Here is a 16662-nt window from a genome sequence, read left to right as displayed (position 1 = left end):
CTTCAGGGCCTTTGCACCTTCTTTTCTCTGTCTGGAACCCTCACTTCATTTAGGTCTCTGCTCAAATGCCATCCTAACAGAGAGGCCTTCCCCGACTACCCTGTCTAAATAATACCACCTCCTTCCTCCATCACTCTCTATCTCATCTGCTGCTTTTTTTTTTTTTATAGCATTTGACTTATTGTATATTCATTGTTATTATATACATTCATCTCTGTCTGTTTTACCCCACTAGAATGTAAGCTCTATGAGAGCAAAGAGTTTGCCTATTTGCTCACTCCTATATTTCCAGGGTGTAGAACAGATTGAACACTGTCTGGCCCATAATAGGTGCTCAAGATATTAGCAGAATGAATGAATGAATGAAGAGAGTCAGTGGGGCTTATTATTAAGTTATTGGAGAAAATGATCGATCTGGGAAGAGTATGGATTAAGGTATATTGGGGAACCTCAAGTTCTTTTAGGTTCATATTTCTACATGGAGGGACTTTAGTTGAACATTGCAGGCCTCTTCTGTGACCTCACTCATCTTTCTTCAGGGAAGGAGTGATTTATCTGGTAAATTGAGGAAAGAGCACTGAGTGTGTCTCATTCAGCGGCACCACCTCCTCCTCCTCTCCTTTTTGTTGGATCTCGCTACCTGCCAGAGGCTACATTCCAGTCTGCTCATATACATGAGCAGATTAAAAGTTCAAACACAGACATGTTCCAAAAGAGATGGAAACCCAGAAGAGGGGCATCTAACCTAGCCCAGGGCCATCAAAAGAGGCTGCCTGGAGGAGTTGCCTTCTGAGCTGAGTCTTCAAGAATCAAGAGATGTTACCAATAGAAGAGTGAGGTGGTATGGATTCTATCCTTTCTATTTATAACCTCCAATGACATTTCCCCTTGGCCTTAGTCTTTCCACATAGATGAGTCATTATTAATAATATTTATTTAAGGGTGTGCTATTTGGCAGGCACTGTGCTGAGGATGTAAAGATGACCCAGTAAGATACAGGGAAGGCATATAAAGAAATAAATGCAGTAAAATGCTACTGGTACTATGATATAAGTCTATACAGGGGCACAAAGAGAGTAGTAGCCAATAGGGGAAGATTACGAAAGAAGTCGGTAAAGAAAGTTACTTAAAAGTAAATGGATATTAGTCATCCAGGAAGGATATTCCTGACAGAGAGGACATTAGGGGCAAAGGCAGTGAGAAGTAAAACCACTTGACTTGTGGAGGGAATCACCAATAGTTTGGCAAGGCTGATGCACAGGGTGGGAAAGGGTGGAAACGCTGGCAGTGGCCAGATTTTGCAAAGCCTTGCTTGTTATTTTAGAGTCTGGACTCAATCCTGAGGAGCTAATAATGAGATTTAAGGGGATGAATGATAAATTCATGTGTGCATTTTAAAAAGATTTTTCTAGTGGCTGCATGAGGCTAGATTGGAGGAGAAGAGGCTCTGTTTCAGTGAATCAGGTAGTGTGTCTGTAGGGCTAGAGAAAAGGGGCCATTGTTTGAGCAAGGTTTAGGAGGTGGAATGACCAGATCAGACCAGACTGGATAAAGAGGAGTGAGGCACCTAAGTGTTTTGGCTCGGGTGACAGGTGGACAGTAGCCTTGTTACTGAGATTAGAAGCCAGGAGGTGGAGCTGCTTGAGATGTTCTGTATAGTGGGCATGTTAGGATGTAATGAGGCGATGCGACCCTAGGGGAGACGTACAGGAAGCAGCTGACGCCACAGGTGTGGACTTGTGGTTGTCCGGAGAGCGCGTGTCAGAAAGCTTGGGATGCTTATTTAGAGGCTTCCAGTCCCGCCCTGACCACGGCCCCGTCTCCCGCCTGACCGGGGTGGTACCTGTAGTGCTCAAGAAACTGCCACCTCAGCAGCAGCAGGCCCAGGAGGGCGCTGAGGCCCAACACCAGTAGCAGAGCGGTCACCAAGGAGATCCAGGCTATGGGATAAAAAACAGTCAAACCTCCAAGGCTTCTTGCCGGAGCCCCGCCCCCAGGTCGAGCCAACCCCGCCCTGGCCCCGCCCCTTGCGGTTCCAGGGCGACCCGTGCGGTCGGAGCCCCGCCGGTGCTGCACTGGCGTCTTCCGCGCAGCTGCAGGCCGCTGGCAGCTTTGTCCTGCCCCCGCTGTTACCCATCTCGGAAGCGGTCTCCAGCCTCACTGGGTCTGACCAGGCGCTCCAGGGGCCTTGGTAGGTGGGGCCGTGGAGCCTGGCGCGCAGCTGTAAACGGTAGCGGGAGCGCGGGCGCAGCTCCAGAGTCTCTCCCTGCGCCCCGAGAGGCGGCTCCAGCACCTGCACAGAGAAGCAAGCGGGTGGTCAGGCTATGGGAACTGGTGGGTGGGCGGGCCTCCATAGACTGATGGCGTCTGTTGGACCAAAATCCTACCGTTTTGAATTCCAGGGGATCCCCCAAAGAGCTTCACTACAGAAAACACGAATCCCGGCGGAAACTTGGAAGAGAGAACACCCTACGGAGATAGAAACTTGGAAGATAGAACACCTTCCCCAGCCCAAGGCCTCGCCCTGCCCGAGGCATGCTCAGTTTTTTGAGAAATGCTTCCTGACACACACCCAGACGAAAAGACTTCATCTGCACAGAGAACTACTCATCCTGACACAAATACAGACGATACACCCGGATAGAGATCCCGGTGCATACACTGGCCAGGACACACAGGCATCCTGCCAGAAGCGCTCACCAGAACTCCAGACCCAGCGATGGAAACACTCAGACACAGGGCCAAATAGGCCATTTGCAAATGACACTCATTCAGCAGCACATGCCAGAATTGTGCTAGGTGCTGGGAGCACAAGGACAGATTCCAAGCAGAGGGAACAAGCATCGTGTGCACAAGCAGGGAGACTTCATTAACTTAATTTTTTAGCAGGCATTTATGAACTGCTTGTGATATGCCAAGCATTGAGCAAGGCACTGGGAAAAAGATAGGTGAAACATGGTCACTCACATGTCTAATGAGGAAGACATACAAACAAGTAAATAATTACATGTAATTAGTGCTATATGTAAGGCATCGGGAGCATGAAGAATCATTGAGTCGCTTGATTGGGGGCTACAGAGTAGTTCAGCGTGCTAAGAGCATGGCAGGGCAGGCTAGATGGTCACGGATGAGGCTAAGGCAGTGGTAGTAGTGATTTGAGGACTGTTGGTACAATAAACTATTTGTTGTTAAATAAGGGGTTGAGAGAAGGGAAAAGGAAGAGTCAAGGTGGATTTCAGGCTTGGCTAACTGGGTAAGTGGGAGTGCCATTGTCAGAGATGTAACAGAGAAGTGAGTTTGAGGAAGAAATACTGTTTGGTTCCATTTTGCTGAGTCCAACAACAGTAAAAACTTAATGGTAATGTTGGAATAGCAGTTACCTTGGCAGGGAGGTGTGCGACTGTAGGGGACATGAGTTTCTCAAGTGCTATAAATAACCTATATCTTGATCTGGATCATGGTTACATGAATGTATACACATGAACAATTTAATCAACTATATACTTAAGATTTGTGTACTTCACTGTAGATGAGTTAAGTTTTGGATTATAGTAGTCCCCCTTTATCTGCAGTTTCACTTTTCACAGCTGCAGTTACCTGCAGTCAACTACAGTCTGAAAATATTAAATGGAAAATTACAGAAATAAACAATTCATAAGTTTTAAATTGCGTGCCATTCTGAATAGCATGATGAAAGCTCACGCCATCTCGCTCCATCCTACCTAAGACATGAATCATGCCTTTGTCTTGCCTGTTAGTCACTTAGCTGCCTCGGTTATCAGATCAACTATCAAGTTATCACAGTGTTTGTATTTAAGTAACCTTTGTTTTACTTAATAATGGCCCCAAAGTACAAGAGTAATGATGCTGGCGATTTGAATATACCAAAGAGAATCTGTGAAGTATATGTGTGTACAGGAAAAAACTATATATAGGGTTCAATACTCTCCGTGGTTTCAGGCATCTACTGAGCGTCTTGGAATGTATCCCCACAGCTAAGAGGGAAATTCTGTATTGAGTCTAAAATGCCTCCGGAGACTTTTAGGTAGAGCTATCTGGTAAGAAGTTGTATATACTGTATATGTGGTAAATGAGAATAAAAATAGAGAAAGAAACTAAGATTTAACTAATGTATATGAGTACCTTCTATCTGCAAGGCAATATTTATATAATTTTCTACTGTAACTTCAAAAGGTAGATCGCTTTATGCCCATTTCACCAACAGGGACTTCAAAGGTTTAGGTAGTTTGCCTATGGTATAGAAGTTCCTTTCCATATGGTAAGTTTGGGATGGCTAATATATATGGCCATTAAAACTATGGAGTTGAAGTGCTCACCTAGGGAGAGCATACATATTTATCTAGAAGAAAGAGTCTAGGATGGGATTGTAGAAAACATAACATATTAAGGAAGAGTGGAAAAGGAACCAAGAAAGGACAGTGAGGTTTGGTCAGAGAGGTAGTATGAGAATCAGGAGAAACTGCTATCCCAAAAGCAAAAGGAAGAGAAAATTTTAAATGGAAGTAGTCAGCAGTGTCAGATGCCAATGGGAGATTAAGATGGCAGTTGAATCAGATAAACATAGGTATACAAGCCTAGACATGGATACATGGACACCTTCGTCCTTGATAACAGACGTAGTAAAATTCAGGGATACCCTGTGTGGTGAGATCTGTGGGCATTTGTTTGACTTTACCTTCCAGTCCTGATGTCCTTCTCCTGTGTATCGGAGCTGATAGCAGGTCTCTTGGGCTGCCCAGGATGATGGGTGCTGCCATTCCAATTCCAGCTGCCCACTGGAGACCTCCCTCCAATGCAAATTGGGAGTGGGGATGAGCACTACAGGGATGTCATCAGAGAGTGGTCTAAGTCCTTCTGAGACATCACTGTCACCAGGGCCATGGGTCAGAAGTGTCAGAGTTAGTGATTCTGGGCATGGGATCAGGTGCAGTAGTGGGGGGAGCTATGTGGGAGGAGAAGGGAAGAAAGTTCTTACCAGCCTGATGGATCCAGAAAGGGGACCCCAGGAAACTGTGAAAAGCACCCTGGGCTGTGGTCACCTCCACAAGGATATGAATCACACTGTCATTTCGTGACTTGAAATGGCAGCGGGTGAACTGGGAGGGCTGTAATTCTGGATTTTTCTCCTCCTCTTCACACTTCTCCCAGATGGGGTCCCTAAGAATCAGCCCCATAGAGTCATTGAATCAGGCCTGCCTCAGAGACTGCTACTCTCCATCCCACAGAGGCTGTGCCCTGCATGGATTATAATCTAACTCTTCTCCTGGCTGGGCTTCCAGGGCTTTCTCTCTCTCTTTATACCATAATGTTTTGTTTTCTAACATTTGCTTTAGTATCCAGCCTTTTTCTCTTAATAAAAGAACTATGTGATATGTGAAAATAGCATAGGCTAGAGTTTAGGTCTTGGCTTATTGGTGTATAACTCTGGGCAAATTACTTGATTTATCTCTAGCCCTGTTTCCTCATTTGTAAAGTGGATTAATAGTACCTACTTCACAGGATTCTTTCAAAGAGACTTCATCTCTCTGCAGGAAAACATCTTTATGTTTTTTATTTGTTCTCATACAGCAGCCCTCTTTGTCATCTCTGTATGTTAGTTTGCTATTAGATTATTACAACAGCCTTCTAACTGGTCTTTCTGCCTCCATTTCACCACTCCCTTCAATTTGTTCTCCATACAGCTACCAGAATTTGCTTCAAAAATTTCGATCTGATAATGTTCAGAATATTCGCAAATGTGTCCATTTATTTTGATCTTGACCACTGTTACATTAGATAAAACCACCATTACCTTTTGCCTGGATTAAGGCAAATTTTTAACTGATGACCCAGCTTCTACTTTTACCCATTTATAATGTCACAGAAAACATATCTTTTAAAAATGTAAATCATATCATGTCACTCTTCTGCTTAAAATCTTTTAATGGGTTTTAAGGATTTTAATGGGTTTTAAGGATTAATTTAAAAAGAATCAATGAGAACAAAATCCAAACTCTATAACAGGGCTTACAGAACTCTATATGATTTAGTTCCTCCCTACCTCATCATTTCATCTCCTACAGGTCTCGCATCGGTTTGCTACCCTTCACACGTGGCTCTTTCTGTGCCACAGTTTTGCAAAACACCCTGTCTTTGCACTTCACCTTGCTCTGGATTGCTCTGACTCCAGATTGTCATGTGACTTATTCCTTCTTGCCGATTTAGGTCTCAGCTCACCTGTTACCTTGCTGAGGCTTTCTCTGACAACTCAGCCTAAATTAGCACTGCCCCCCACAAACTTCCCACTTAGTCTCTATCATATAACCTTGTTTCTTTATTTCTTGTTTGTCACTCTATCTTTTCCCCCCACTAAAATGTAAGCCCCAACAATGCTGGAACCTTTTCTATTTTATTCTTTACCCTATCCCCAGTGCCTGGCACATAGTCGCATTCGACAATTGTTTATTGAACAAATGAATCGTGTCTCCTTCCTGAATATAACCCATAAATGGCTAGCTATTACTAAAATTATATATCATTTTATATATTAGTCATTTATTCAACAAATAGTTGATACTGTGTGCCAGGCTCTGTGTTAGGCCCTATGACTACACAGAAGAATCATCTTCAAAGAGCTCTCATTTCAGTGGGAGAGGCAGAAAAACAGATGGTTATTTTTCTGTAATGTGCACAGGCTGGTTTGAGAATATCAAGGAGGATCATCTAACCCAGACTGGGAGTGTCAGAGAGTACTTCCTGGACAAGGCAATGTTTAGACTGCATCTTGGACTATAAGTAGGAGGCAAAGGGGACAAACAGGCATCCCGGGCACATGCTTGGGCAGAGATAAGAGATATGCTGCTTTGGGGGAAATTCTAAGTGGAACAGAATGCTTTTAGCACAGAGAGCCTGGTGTGAGTGATAACTGAGAGATGGCCTTGTGGCCTTTCTAAGGAGCTCGAACTTCATCTTGTAGTTATGGAGGCATTTAAGGATTTTAAATAGAAAATTGTCAAAATAGACTTTGTATTTTGGGATGATCACTCTAACTGCAGTTTGTAGGAAAGGATTTGTGAGGGTGGACTAGAAAGAGAGAAATCTATTAGGACGGTGTTATGGTCCTCCATGTGCAAAGTGATATGGATCTCAAGACAGGGTTGTGGCAATGGGAGTAGAGGAAAATAGATGGATTCAAGCGATACTGAAGAGGTTGGAATGAAAGACTTTCTGATTGGACCTGGAGGGTGTACAGATGTCCAGGATGATTTCCATGTTTCAATCCTGGAAAGCTGAGCTGATGGTAGGTGGGAGGACAATAAGAGAAGGTGTAGGTTTTGGTAGAGGAAATGGTGACTTCAGTTTTGCCATCCTTTAATTCATTCAAGGTTCCCCTATACTATACTATGGAAATCTGTGCAATTATTAAAAGGAATGAGTCATATTTTTGTAATGATCTCCAAGATATATTTTTAAGTAAATTAAGTTCATAATCTATATGTATATATAATATATATACACACACAGCATATAATATAGTGATCCAATTTATATTGAAAATTAAACATTATATATTGACATATAAATGCATAGAAAACTGAAAGAATACATTAAAACTATCAATAGTGTTTTTCTCATTACTCATTCATTCAACAGTTTTTTACTGAGCATCTGCTGTGTTCCAGGCATTGTGGCAGGTGAGAATATGTTGGTGAGTAAACACAGATGCTGACTTTGCTCTCATGGATCATGTATCGTCAAGATCACCCTTTTTCAACTGGAATTCTGAGAGAATATTATCAATTAAATAACCACATAAATTATAAATGTAAAATTGTAACTCTGCTAAGTACTTAAGATTGAGAAGTACATGGTACAACAAAGATGTATAGTAGTGCTATTGGATGGTCAGGGGAGGGTTCCTTGAGGAAGTGACATTTGAGTTGAGATCTGAAGGGTAAGTAGAAGCTAAGTAAAGACAGGCTGGGTAAATAGCATGTGCAAAGACCCAAAGGCAAAAAGGAATGTGGCAGGCAGGAGGGAACCAAAGAAGGCCAATACCAGCGCAGAGAGAGCGAAAGGCAGCAAAGTATAAGATGAGGCTGAAGGCATAGGTAGGGGCTGAGTCTTTTAAAAATTTATAAGGCCATGATAGAGTTCTTTTCTATATCCTACAATCAGTGGAGAGCTATTGAAGATTTTAAAGCAGGGAATGTTATGTTCATTTTTGTACTTTAAAAAGATCATTCCAGCTCTTGTGTGTGGAGAATGATTCAAAGGATTCAAGAGGTGATCAGTTAATAAGTTTTCTCCTGGTCCAAGTGAGAGATATTGATGGCCCATACTAGGATAATGGTGAACAAAAGTGAACAGATTTTAGAGATATATAATAGATAAAATCAACAAGACTTGGTTATAGATTGGATATGGTGGGGGTGACAGATAAGTGAATGTTTGGTGGAAATTCTTGAAGACCCAGTGAAGTTTTGATTGGATTTAATAAATAGTAGATGTTTGAGTAGGGGAAGGCCATGCAAAGTTTAACAAAGGTCACTCTGTCAGCAGCATGGGGAATACATTGGAGGTGAATATGAGCTTTTGCTATGGTCCAGGTGACATGATTAAAGCTGAACTAAACCAAAGCATTCCCAGGGGGAATGGAGAGAGGTTGAGAAGATAAAACTGGAGGATAAGAGTATGGAGGCCATTTTGTTTTGGGACAGGGAGGGGACAAAAGAGGACCAAGAACAATCTTTCCCTTCTTTCTGCAAGATTGTGCCTCTTTCCCATGGCATCAAGCCCAATCAGCAGTTCAACGCTCACCTGTCTCTCGGGCAGCACTGTGGCCTGCTGTGATAGAAGAACCCTTGGGAGCTAGCATGGTCCTGTTGCTGCCACTGACAGGTGACATTCTTCAAGTCCAGAGTAAAGCATTGCAGTCCAATTTCCACTGAAATCAGAGAAGGAAGTCCCATCAGGAACCACATGCTCCTACTCTATAGGATATTCAGATCATCTTTATACACATAACTTGGAACATTTATTCCTATTCTTTGTTCTCTCTCTGAATATAGTTCACTGTGTCCAGTGCCATGTTTGAGGTCATCAAGAAGGTCCATGGTTATCAGAGCTTTCATGTCTAGCCCAGTCTTCCCCAGAGATCTATTTCCTCCCTATCTCCCCATTCCTTTATTGACTCACCTGCATCCCCAGGCAGGTCCATGGTTGCAGGGAGGGACCAGGGTCCCCAGGAGCCTTGGAGGGAGACCCCATCAGGTTGGCTGCGCAGCTGGAGCCAGTAGGAGTTCCCAGGTTGGAGCCCTGAGATGAGGCAGCTTCCACCCATCACTGTTAGAGATGGAACCTTGGGAGAAGAATCCCAGCCTGAGAATCTAGGTCTGCCTCTCAGCCAAGACAGCCTCCATATCTTATATTTGAGGCTCTATAGCATGCCTGTGGAGAGACGCTTGGTTCCTTACTGGATAGATATGCACAGAGACTAGGGGCCAGTCTGTGGGTTTCAGGTAGTGTTCAGGGGTTTTTAGAGAAATCTCTATAAATTTGGAGGCCTGAAGCTCTCAATTTTGTTGGTATGAATGACCTAAAGTGGGAGGTCCCACTTTAGGTCATTCATACCATGACATGAAAACTAATCGGAGCTTGTACTAACTCCCCAAGGACCAACCCCATCTGGAATCCCCAAAGTATGGCCTGTCTTTTCTTAGGGCAAAATTAGGAGCAAGAGATAGGAGATGGAGCAGAAGAAGGGCACGATACTTCTCTAGTTGGGGAAGTCTGCTCTGGTCCATCCTTTTGGGGCATCAAAGGTTGAGAACATGCAGATTGGTCCAGAGCTGTGGCTGGGTTTGGCCTCCGCAGAGCTGGGCAGCAGGTTTCTGTGGACAGCAGCTGCATGACTGTGGGACCAGTAGAATTCCTGGGATCCTTGGGGCCATAGCGGAGTTCGTGCCTCAAGAAATCACTGATTTCGGGAGCTGGGGCCTCCCAGCTGATCTGAAGTTCCCCTGGCCGGCTCCCACCAGTGGCTTTGATGATACTGGGGGGAGCTGGCAGGCCTGAGGGCAAGACAGGGCACATCGGAACTCTCTGAGTGCCACAGTCTACAGTTCAACCCGTGGAACGAAGAGAGGGGTGTTGGAGGGCTGGATTGGCTCTCTTGGAGGGCCGGACAGGGAGGCTTCTTATCCTGCTCTTTCCTCATGACAACAGTGACCTCATTGCTAGTTAGACTCAGTGCTCCTCAAGAGCAGGGGTCTCTTTTCATCTCTGTATTCTTGTCACCTAGCACAGTGTCTGTCACATAGTAGGTATTCTGTAACTGTTGAATAAGCACGTAAATGAATAGGTTAATGATGGGAAGACCTGGGTACCTCTGATGTGAAATGAAGTCTAGCTCTGGATGCCAAGGCTGGGAGAGATGATAAGGGGGTCTTGAGATGCCTCTGGGGGTCTAGTAATGGAGAGTACACATGTGGTCCTGAAAGAGCACGGTCTAATCTAACTCTGGGATCTGGCCTTGGGGCAACGAATAGAGGAGCCAGGGTGACAGGAAGATGGCCCTTACCCACTCTATCCACAAATAGCACCCGCTGGGTCAGATTCTGGTTCAGGAACACATGCTTCACCCAGAGGTGCAGCGGAAAGAAGAGGCGAACTTCATCTTGGGCTGGAAACTGGCACACGTATCGGGTTCCAAAGGGGGGCACACTCTGGGAACTCAGGGGGCAGGCACGGGGCTCCTCCCTGTGGGCATAGGAGAAGTCCATCCTACCTACACAGCCACCATGCTCAGCCCTCAGGACCCAGGCTGGGCCCAAGCCCTGCTTCTATTTCCATTACTGCCCTTTTCTTCTCAGTGCCTGGGATAGGTGGGATAAAGGGTCATGTAGGGCCTTAACCTGGGTCTGTCCAAATCATACCCATTCACTAAGTGGCTACTTAGGGCGTAAGCTTGGAACAATTCTCTGGTAGGGCCAAAGGCAGGGAAGCTACTGGAGTGGGGCTCATCTGAGGTAAGGACAGGACAGATACAGGGGAGCGGGGCACAGCACGACACATACCCTGGGTAGGCATACAGCAGCTGGTATATTCCACTGGGTGCTGTCTCTTCCTCATCCCAGAAGCAAGTGAGGTCCTCAAATGTTCGAGAAAAACAATTCAGGGGCTCCGAGTCCGAGGCCAGTAAGGAAGCATCTGAGGAACAGCTGTTCAGTTGGGCTCTGTGTCCTTCCAGGCATGTTTATGGGCAAGAGTAGGGGACCAGTGGGAGCCTCCTACCTGATACCCCGCCCAGGGATCCCTTTTCTTAGGTATAGGTGATTTCCATCCCCCCCACACCTCACCTTGGTTGGTGACTTGTGCTGGGTTTTGGGGGGCCAGGAAGAGGCAGGAGGTGATCATCAAGAGGGCCCAGGAGGGCATCTTCTCCGGCACTGTGTGCCTGCCTTAGCCCATCCTCCCTTCAGGAAGCCGGGCCCCAAAACCCTCCCGGGCCAGCCCCTCAGGTTCCTGTCAGATACAGTCCCACGTCCTGTCTCTGTCCCTGCCCCTATGGGGCCCATCCAGACCACACTGGAGCCAGGGGCCAGGGGAGGGGGAGTGGGTCAGAACAGGAGGGTAGGAGGAATTTGAAAGAGAGGATACAGATCTTTTGGTGGGAGGGAGGTGGGGGTTATATTTTCGACCATGTACTAAAAGGAGACCAAGCCTCTATGTGTGTCTATGTTAATGATCGTGGAAGGGTATATTATCAAAAAGAATAGCAGCATTTACTGAGCACTTACACGCTGCTGTTTGTTAAGTGCTTTATATCTATTGATTCGGCCAATCCTCACAATAATAGTCTTATTATTCCCATGATAGAGATGAGGAAACTGAAATGCAGAAAAGTTAAAGATTTGCCCCAGATCACACACCTACTAAGAAGTAAAGCTTAGGCATGATCATATGATACTCTTGGAAGGGGTGATCTGATGAGAAATGACCACCTGTGTTACAACTGTGACAAAATGGTGGCTATTTCCACTTTAAGGTTCTGTGACTTTGTACGGATGAACACATCCTTCCCGAGACTGGACGTGGCCCCTCCATTGTGGGTAGCCCCACCGCTGCCTCTAATTCTTTGCTACTCAGAGTGTGGTTCTGTAGAGCAGCAGCAAAAGCATTACCTGGGAACTTGTTAGAAATGCAGTATCTTAGGCCCCGCCCCAGATGTACTAAAACACAATCTGCATTTTACTGAAATCCCCAGATGATTTGAATACACATTAAAGTTAACACTGGTCTTTAGTACTTTTATCTGGTTGGCTCAAAATCGGGGGATGGATGGTCTCAGCTCTTCAGCTTGTGCTCATCTGCTTCACATTAGTTGTAGAATAGTGGGTATGACTCCTTGCCCGAAGCCCAGGCCTCTTCCTGGGAATGTTATAACTGTGGGTGGCTTTTATGCCAACTCTCAGGAGCTCTGACTCCTACAGGTTGGGGAGGAGGGAGTGCATGCCACATAAACTCCCACATTTAGTCCCACTCTGACCTCAGCTGGAGCTTCCATTGCTGGCTCTACAGACTGAGTGTCCTCGATATCATCTTTCTCTCTTCCTCCTAAATTAATGTTACTAACAGAGAGAATTATGGAACGGGAGAGGGGAGAGAAAATGGAAATCCTTCAGTCCTCCTGTGGGGTCTTAGTTTTTTTGGCACCATTTCTCTGCAAGAAGTCCCTGAGCCAGGTTTGTCCTAATTCCTGTCCAGCTCTCAGTTTATAAGGACCAGAGTCCTCTGTCCAACAGGGATGATTTGGGGTGCCTCTCCCAGTCCCCAACCAAGGGCTACTCATTCTCTATCGGGTCAAGAGAGAGGGGTAACATGGCTTTAATGTTCATACAGGCCTGTGGTTTGATGCTATGTATATGCTGATGACTTCAAAATTAAAATCTCCAACTTAGCCTCGGGCTCCAGATTTGGATAGCTAACTGCTTACTTGGCATTTCCACTTGCATGTCTAATGAGCATCTTATACTCAAGAGGGCCAAAATAAACTCTTGATTCTGGTTTCCACCCCAAAGCCTGTTTATGTTTTTCTTCTCTAGTCTTACCCATCTCTGTAAATGGCACCACCACCTACTCAGTCGATCAAATCAAAACTCTCTGTATTCCTTGATTCCTATTTTTCTCTTATCCTATATTCAATCAGATATCTTTTCAAAGTGTACTCTGAATCTGAACACTTTACAACCTCCGCTCCAACCATCCTAGTCCAAGTCTGGGTTATTGCAATAGCTTCCTAGCTGCCTCTGCTCTTACCCTCTTTAGTCCATCCTCCATGTAACAGATATGTTTAAAGTACAAATCAGATTTCTTCACTTGCCTACTTAAAATCCTCTAATGATTTCCTACTGCACTTAGAATAAAATCCTAATGGCACACAAGGTCCTGCCTGACCTGGGCCCTGCCTACTTAAATCTCATCTCCTACTACTTACTGTCTTCTTCACTCTGGACCAGCCACAATAACTTCATTGTGTCTCTCATCTTAATCCTTATCATATTCAACCTTTCTGCAACATTCGATGTTCTTCACCTTCCTTGAGTTCTACAATGTGTCACATCCTCCCGGTTTTTTTTTCTACTCCTATAACATTCCCTCCCAGTTTCTTTCTTTCTTTGCTCTTTCTCTTAAACGTTGCTGTTCTCTAGCAACATTTATATTGCCCGAGGGATCTCATGGTTTCAATTCCATCTGTACAGCAGTAACTCCCAAGTCTTTTGTCACTCCCTCGAACTTAAAATTCTCTGTTACTTCTTGGATATCTCTATTTGTTGTTCCATAGGCACTTCAACTCACCAAGTCCCAAATAGAACTATTACTAACTCCCACACACGCTTTCAGATCTTTTCTTCCTATGTTCTCACCATAGGCTACCTGGGCATTGAAGCCTGAAGCCTGACAGTTATCATCAAATCTTCATTCTCCCTCCACTCCTGTATCCATGTCTTACCAAGTCCTATGACTTCTATAGGCAACCAGTATAATAGTGGTTAAGGGTGCAGAGCTAATCAGACAAGAAGCTTGTCTATGACTGCCAGAGAATTGAGATGAGGGCTTTCTGCTCCTGCACGGAAGGAGGTCCAGCCACCTGTCCCTATCATTTTTCCATTTTTCTCTGCTTCCACAAAGCTGGAAGGGTGCCTTGCCCAGTTCTTTACTTCTTTAGAATATCAAGCAGGAACTGGAATCAGCCTAGGGAGAAGGAGACCACTTAGGTCTGCCTACGCTTTGTCCACAGTCCAGTAGGCTCCTTAAGGTCCAGCCCAGGTCAGCAGGTCCAGATTTTTCTATTGGGATAAAAAGTCGACCCTCTGGCTTATGATAGCCCGCTTTTGATCTCTGTGCAGCCACTGCTGAGAGAACTCAAGGGGTTGCTGGATGAGGATGGGTTCAGGCAGTAGCTGCTGTTAAACTGCTCTCTGGGGGTGGAGTGGAGAGTGGGGGGTGGGGAGAAGAAGAGTCTTGTTTTGTACCATTTGCTGCCTTTCGTGCTGTAAATATCCCACCATGGCCAATTTCAAGCTACTAACATGATATCACTGAACAGTGACTGGGAAGGGAATCGAGTCTCTCATGAGCCTGTAACTGTCTTCCCATTTTCCCAGATTTCTAACACTTGCATTTTTATCCAGTCAGAAAGTCTGAGATAGGTAGCTACAGACACTTGGAGTCCCATCTCACTATCTCTTTCCCAACATTGCCAAAATTCTCTCCAAAATGATTGTTCCATTTACAGCTCTAGCAATGTGTTAGAACACTATATTTTCCACACAGCTTTGCCAATGTTGTTTTAAGTTTGCCATTTGATAGCTGACAAATGGTATCTCCTTATTCAGTGCTTTTTCTGAAGTTCAAATTTGTTTTTATTTTTTTCCAGGCTTAAAATCCTTTCATGGGTCTACATGATCCTTTGAACCTAGACCCACCTCTAAATGCTGGAACATGAGCCCTTATACTTTTCAGCTTCTCATCCTTGGAGTCTCTCCCTCATGATGTTCCCTTCAACATTTCCCAAACCCAACCTCCATCCTGCCACAGGGCCTAGTTTTGTTGTTCTCTCAGACGCAGAACCCTCCAAACTCTTAGCCTGCTGGAACTTTCTTTGTCATTCAAGATCTGTTCTCAAGTCACTACTCTTGGGGAGTCTTTTCTTATCTCCCAATTATATGTAATGGGGGCAGAAGGCTAATTTAAAAAGAGAAATGCAACTTTACATTCCTCTCAGTAGCTCTTTTGTGATCAGAAACAACTTGGTGAGCCTTCAGGTATGGCCTTGATAGGACGGTGTCAGAGAGCTAAGTTTGCTGAATAGGAAGTTGGTGAGAATTTTGGCATGTTCTGTACTAACTCCAGAGAAAAAGGAGAAGGGCTAGTAAGTGAAAGATAGCAACCTGAGGAGAAGAAAGTTCTACCAGTAAGAAAATCCAGTAGAAGGACTGTCTGAGGAAAATTTTAGAAAGGTGATGCCTAATCCTCAGTTTTAAATTTACACACTATTCTGCTTAACTTCCCTCTAGTGCTACCCAGACATTCAGTAAAAGTGTCCTATACACAAAACCTGATATTCGTGGTGGTTTGGAACAAAGGGAGAAATACCTTTTCTAATACCTGTGGATTAAAGAGAGGAGTGCAACAATGGGAAGTGAGTAACCCAGTGGTCAAGAATTTAGCAAGAGCAAAGTTTCAGATTGAGAGGTGATCACGAGGATGTAAATCCTTGCAGAGTCCTAGTGAAAACAGAGGAGGGCATGGATTTCCCTGAGTATGTGGAATAGGGACTGAGCTGTTCTAATTGGATAAAATGGAAAAGAAGACCCCAAAGGGCTACCTTGAGGACGTTTGGGTTGAATACAGGCAGTCCATCCTTCCTCTGAATATCCCCAAATTTTATGCCTTTATTGGGGTGCTTTCGTATATAAACAGCCATGCTATACCTCCACTTTAGCTAGACAAAATGTGATCCCTGCCAAGTGGGGGCTGTCATCTTAACTCACTCCTCCTGGGGTAAAAGTTGGGTGTGAGTGGGCCTATCTCTTCCTCCCTGATTCCCTAGTCTACCTTTATTCTATCAACTATCTTTAATGAACATTTGCTATTTGCCAGCACTGTGCTAATTTGTCTAATTTCATCATACAGTGGCTTTATTGGGTGCTCTTTTTCCTTACTTTGTAGAAGAGAAAATAGAGGCCAAGATACATCAAATGAGTTGTCTAAAATTGTTATTAAGGAGCAGAGCTGAGATTTGAATTCAGGTCTGTTTGACTCCCAAGTCTGTTCTTTCCACCACTATGTGTACACCTCTGACTAGGACCTCTGACTCTTCTGTTTTATTCATTTATTCAACATTATGTGCCTGGCACAGGGCCTGGCATGAGTCTCTCCCACAGTACGAGGCTGAGTTCAAAACAGGCATCAGGAGAGAGGCTTAGTTCAGGTAAAGGGGAAAAATGCCAGTAGGTGCCCAGCAGTGACTCCAAGTGAGAGAGCTGCAGGGGACCTAATTCGGTCAGCCCTCTATCTTCCATCCTCTGAGAGACATCTTGGTTCTTGAGCTGCCTTTGCTGAGCTGCTGGACTTTCTCTGACCCTGGAATCCATG

At 44.8% G+C, this 16662-nt stretch overlaps 2 protein-coding genes across 2 annotated transcripts in view; one reads left to right on the top strand and one right to left on the bottom strand.

Moving 5' to 3' along the window:
* Window positions 1-4130, top strand: part of MED8 (mediator complex subunit 8) — a 51655-nt gene extending 47525 nt beyond the window's left edge. The window contains exon 9 of the mRNA XM_025046431.1: window positions 2403-4130. The gene's annotated coding sequence lies outside the window, so the exon portion shown is untranslated. The remainder of the gene's footprint in view (window positions 1-2402) is intronic.
* The window catches only part of MPL (MPL proto-oncogene, thrombopoietin receptor), a 14057-nt gene extending 2518 nt beyond the window's left edge, over window positions 1-11539 (bottom strand). Inside the window, exons 1-10 of the mRNA XM_025046435.1 lie at window positions 11361-11539; window positions 11079-11211; window positions 10583-10761; window positions 9775-10073; window positions 9199-9361; window positions 8821-8947; window positions 4997-5178; window positions 4697-4839; window positions 2134-2293; window positions 1844-1940 (exon numbers count right to left, since the gene is read on the bottom strand). Coding sequence (XP_024902203.1) covers window positions 1844-1940; window positions 2134-2293; window positions 4697-4839; window positions 4997-5178; window positions 8821-8947; window positions 9199-9361; window positions 9775-10073; window positions 10583-10761; window positions 11079-11211; window positions 11361-11439 — 1562 coding nt within the window. The 5' untranslated portion in view covers window positions 11440-11539. The remainder of the gene's footprint in view (window positions 1-1843; window positions 1941-2133; window positions 2294-4696; window positions 4840-4996; window positions 5179-8820; window positions 8948-9198; window positions 9362-9774; window positions 10074-10582; window positions 10762-11078; window positions 11212-11360) is intronic.
* Window positions 11540-16662: the final 5123 nt, after the last annotated feature.

This window comes from Pteropus alecto, unplaced genomic scaffold (assembly GCF_000325575.1).
Source record: "Pteropus alecto unplaced genomic scaffold, ASM32557v1 scaffold484, whole genome shotgun sequence".
NCBI classification, from domain to species: Eukaryota; Metazoa; Chordata; class Mammalia; order Chiroptera; family Pteropodidae; genus Pteropus; species Pteropus alecto.
This window is presented reverse-complemented; position numbering and strand designations above follow the sequence as displayed.